This window comes from Lipotes vexillifer, unplaced genomic scaffold, assembly GCF_000442215.2.
Source record: "Lipotes vexillifer unplaced genomic scaffold, Lipotes_vexillifer_v1.1 C27444030, whole genome shotgun sequence".
Taxonomy (NCBI): Eukaryota; Metazoa; Chordata; class Mammalia; order Artiodactyla; family Lipotidae; genus Lipotes; species Lipotes vexillifer.
The window spans coordinates 681-4,358 of record NW_006784833.1 but is presented as its reverse complement, the minus strand read 5'-3'; the positions used below and the strand labels follow the sequence as shown (position 1 = coordinate 4,358).

General features: G+C 53.8%; 1 protein-coding gene across 1 annotated transcript; it reads right to left on the bottom strand.

Annotated features, from left to right (window-relative positions):
• Positions 1-905: 905 nt before the first annotated feature.
• On the bottom strand, positions 906-3,439 carry LOC103090225 (cathepsin G-like). The gene is made up of 5 exons (XM_007456997.1): positions 3,385-3,439; positions 2,501-2,645; positions 1,916-2,051; positions 1,515-1,769; positions 906-1,067 (listed from the first exon to the last, which is right to left on the bottom strand). Exons 1-5 carry the CDS (start codon positions 3,437-3,439, stop codon positions 906-908), a joined length of 753 nt encoding a protein of 250 aa, XP_007457059.1.
• Positions 3,440-3,678: the final 239 nt, after the last annotated feature.

The window sequence follows — 3,678 nt, the reverse complement described above, 5'->3', positions numbered from 1 at the left end:
AAGTCAAGCTATTTTAGGCAACATACTGTATTGTATAATTTTAGAGTAACGAAACCAGAAGGAGACCCTCATCACATTGAAAATGAGAACATTGGTCTATAGTACAGCCAGGGCTGGTATGGGTAAAGGTTTCAGAAACTCTGGCTGCCCATAGACACTTGGGTTGCTCCCGTCTCTTGGCCATTGTGAATAGCGCAGCTTTGATATGGGTGTTTCGTTAGATATTTTTAAGAAAGTAAACCTTTTTTTTTTTCTTTCTTCTAGTACTAGTATGCTTTGATTTTTTTACATTTAGATCTTTGCTCCCATCTGAGTGTTATTTCGGATTATGATGAGAAGTGTGGACCCAACTTTATCTTTTTTCCCCCAATGATTCTCTATTTTATTTCAGTGTCATCTATTAAAAGTTAATTCTTTCTCAGTGATTTGAGAATTGTTTACCATATGTTAAATTGGGCCTTGTATGGAACTTCAATTCTCCCTTTGATCTGCCTGTCCTACCCACGCCAATGGCACACAGTTTTGGGGTACATGTTAATACCTAAAGGAGAGTCTCTGGTAGGGTGGAGAATAAGGAGCCTTACTCTGGGGAGAGGTAGGTCCTTCCATCACTCCCCAGAGCGGGTGGAGGGGAGATGGAGGAATGCATGGCTTGGAGGAGAGAAGCTCACCCTGACTCCCAGGATGGGGGAGACGGGGATTCACTTGTCCTGGGGAAGAGACCCCATTTTCCTGGAGGAGCTCACACTCAGTCCTGGCACACATTTGCTGTGTATTGAATCACGTTTAATGAACAAATGAGAAATCGGTTATTTCCACTCTAGATGTGGATGTTTGTTAAGGCTCTGGGAACCGTCCTGGATCTGGGCTCTGCCCCAGAGAAGGGGAGTCAGTGACAGGGGGTGTCACTCCAGCCCCCACTCTTTGAAGCGTCTCATCGTTCTCCGTATCCAGGGCAGGAAGCTGGAAATCCTGGTGAAGACTGCTGGAGGAGTCCCAATCCTGTTTCCGTAGGAGACGATGCCCTGGGCCACGTTGTTACACACAAGGGGGCCACCGGAGTCCCCCTGTGGGCAACCAGAGGAAGGGACACTAAGCCGGGCCTCCATTCTCCAGGCCTCCCCGCTCCTGCGGCCCTAAGGCCCGCCCTCAGAGAAGACAGGCGTGGGTGGGCTCCTTCCACTGCTGGCTGTGTGTGAGATGGGAGGGTGAGGGGGAGCAGAAGTCGAGCTTCTGGATTTTTCCATCACTGGGCTTCAGCCCTGGCTATGGTTATTCTCCAGAACAACCCAGGTCAAGGGTCCTTCACCGGCCCCAGGAAAACGCTGCACATGTACGTCCTGTGTCTGGTGCACCTGCTATTCCACCAGAGACCGGATTGATGGGGAAAAGTCCCCCACCTCACTCTGGTCTGGGCCCTAGACTGAGGCCATGGGGATGTAGTCTGTCCCCACTGCCCAGTCTGCCCATGTCCCTTTGTCTCGGACAGTGTCGGCAGATGCCCGTGGTCTTACCAGGAAGGCGGATTTCCTCTCTCTTGGGTCGCCCACACAAATCTGTGTTCGGCCAGTGTAGAACATGAAGCGTCTACTGCACTCCCCATTCCTCTGCACTGTCAGCCGCACGTCTTGGAGCGTGTCTGCTCTCCTGTTCAGGCCGAGAAGGCCCCAGCCGGCCACGGTGCACAGGGTCCCAGGACTCAGCCTCTTCTGGGTCTGCGGCAGAGCCACCGGCCTCACAGCTCGATTACGTCTGACTCTGCTTCTCAGCTGGCAGGAAGCATGCAGGCACTCAGGGACTGTCTATGCCGTGCTCACCCATGCCCACCACCACCCTGGGGTTCTCTTGGCTTCCCCCTCCCTGGTCCCCCAAGCTGCGAGGGAGCCGCCCGGGTGAAGAACCAGAGGGTTGGTACCTGCAGTAACATGATGTCATTCTGGTTGTTCCGCTGATTGTACCTGGGGTGGGGGATGGCTCTGAGCACCGGTATGCGCTGCTGAGTCCTTTCCAACCTCCTGATGTTGTGGGCCCCCAGGATGACATTTATATGTCTGCAAAGGAAAAGGAGCCTAGAGGTAGGTCTGAGCTGCAGGAACTGCACTCCCCGATGCAGGTCACGTGACAGCCCAGGGTGACGAGACATCAGCCAAGGGAAGGTAGGGACAGGAGGGCTCTGGCACTGGGCTCTACGCCCTTGGTCTCCACAGCCTTGAGCTGTGGGTGGTAGGAAACTCAGTGACCTTATATTTTGCCTCCCCTTCAATGAAAAAGGAGCTTGAATTCAGATTTTGAGCCCCAATGCGTGCCTTCCATCTCCCCATCTTGCTCTTTCTGATCAGGTCCTCCTTTCTCCCCATTTACAATGGCCTGCTCCCTGCCCCCCAAGCCCTACCTGCTCTTTTTTCACCCCTTTATTGCTAGAACCCTGCTTTCAATGTCTCCTCTCATGAAATCTTCTCGACCTGCTTTGCTGTTGCCCAGAAGCCCCTTAGTGCCTCACCTTCCCAAGCAGTGAGCTGCTGTCGCCACAAAGTCTTCTCGCACCAGAAACCCCCCACAAGTGTGCAGACGTGGAGTTCGGATCTGAACATATGCCATGTAAGGGTGGGAATGGGGCCTGGCCTCTTGGCCTCCGATGATCTGCCCTGGAAGGAAGCATTAGGCACTTATCTCTGCACTGACAGGTGTGTGGGCTTCGGCTTGGTGGCTCCAGAAAGCTTAGAAGATGGCGAGGCGGGAGAGGTGCTGCAGGGGCCGGAGAAGCTGGTGGTTCATGAGAACTGGGTCTGCAGGGCACCAGCCTTGGGGGAGGCTCCAGGATTCTGCAGGAAACGCCGCTGGCTCCCCATCCCAGCCTCAGCTCCCTCCCACCTCCCCAAGAAGGCAAGGCCAGCTGCAGCCTCCCATAATGAGGAAGGTTCCTCTGCTGTGGGGATGGCAGATCCGGAGCCCTCTGAGCAGCCTCTCCCTGAAGTCCCGTGGTACTTTCTTCCTCAGGGAGCCTCCCAGATCCCTGTGAGTCCAGCTCACAGCCAGCTCATGAATTTAAGGCTCTAAGGATGAGCTGGCGGGCCTGCTATTGCTGTATCTTTATCTCCGAGGCTCTGCCACAGGAGCTGCAGAATGAGTTCAGAGAGCATGTTTATATAGCAAGTAGTACGTGCCAGGACGACTCCAAGAATTTTATGTACATTAAGTCATTTAACTCTTATGTCAACTCTCTGAGGTAGGCCTGATATAATTCCTGTTTTATACATGATGGAGCTGAGGAACTCTGAACTCATACAAGCTGCCCAATGATATAGGGTTAAGAAGTGCCTGAGTGGTCTGGCTCCAGAGTCTATGGGATGGGGTCGGCCTCTGAGGACGGGGACGGTCACTCACCTGTCCTAGCCCTGGGGGGCAGGAGAAGGACCACCAGGAGCAGGAGTGGCTGCATCGTCCTGGGAAGTCTGCCCAGTCAGTTGCTGCTGGTCTTCCTCCTGCCAGACTTTGAGCCCCTGAAAGAGGAAGGAAGGGTGAGGGTGGGGGCTTGAGAATTCGCATTCCCATTCTCCTGCTGCTGTGACAGGTTTCATCATCCAAGGCTGCCCAAGAGGCTTGCCCACTAACTGCCAGTGATCTGGGGGAAGACAGTAACCCAAGGCTTTAGCGCAATATCCCGCACAGCTGCTGCGT

Excerpts from the sequence above, each read along its gene's own strand:
- LOC103090225 (XM_007456997.1), bottom strand. The coding sequence starts at position 3,439 with ATGCAGCCACTCCTGCTCCTGGTGGTCCTTCTCCTGCCCCCCAGGGCT. Across the intron at positions 2,052-2,500 it reads GCAGCTCACTGCTTGGGAAG|ACATATAAATGTCATCCTGG; the intron begins GTGAGGCACTAA and ends TTTCCTTTGCAG. Across the intron at positions 1,770-1,915 it reads ATGACATCATGTTACTGCAG|CTGAGAAGCAGAGTCAGACG; the intron begins GTACCAACCCTC and ends GCTTCCTGCCAG.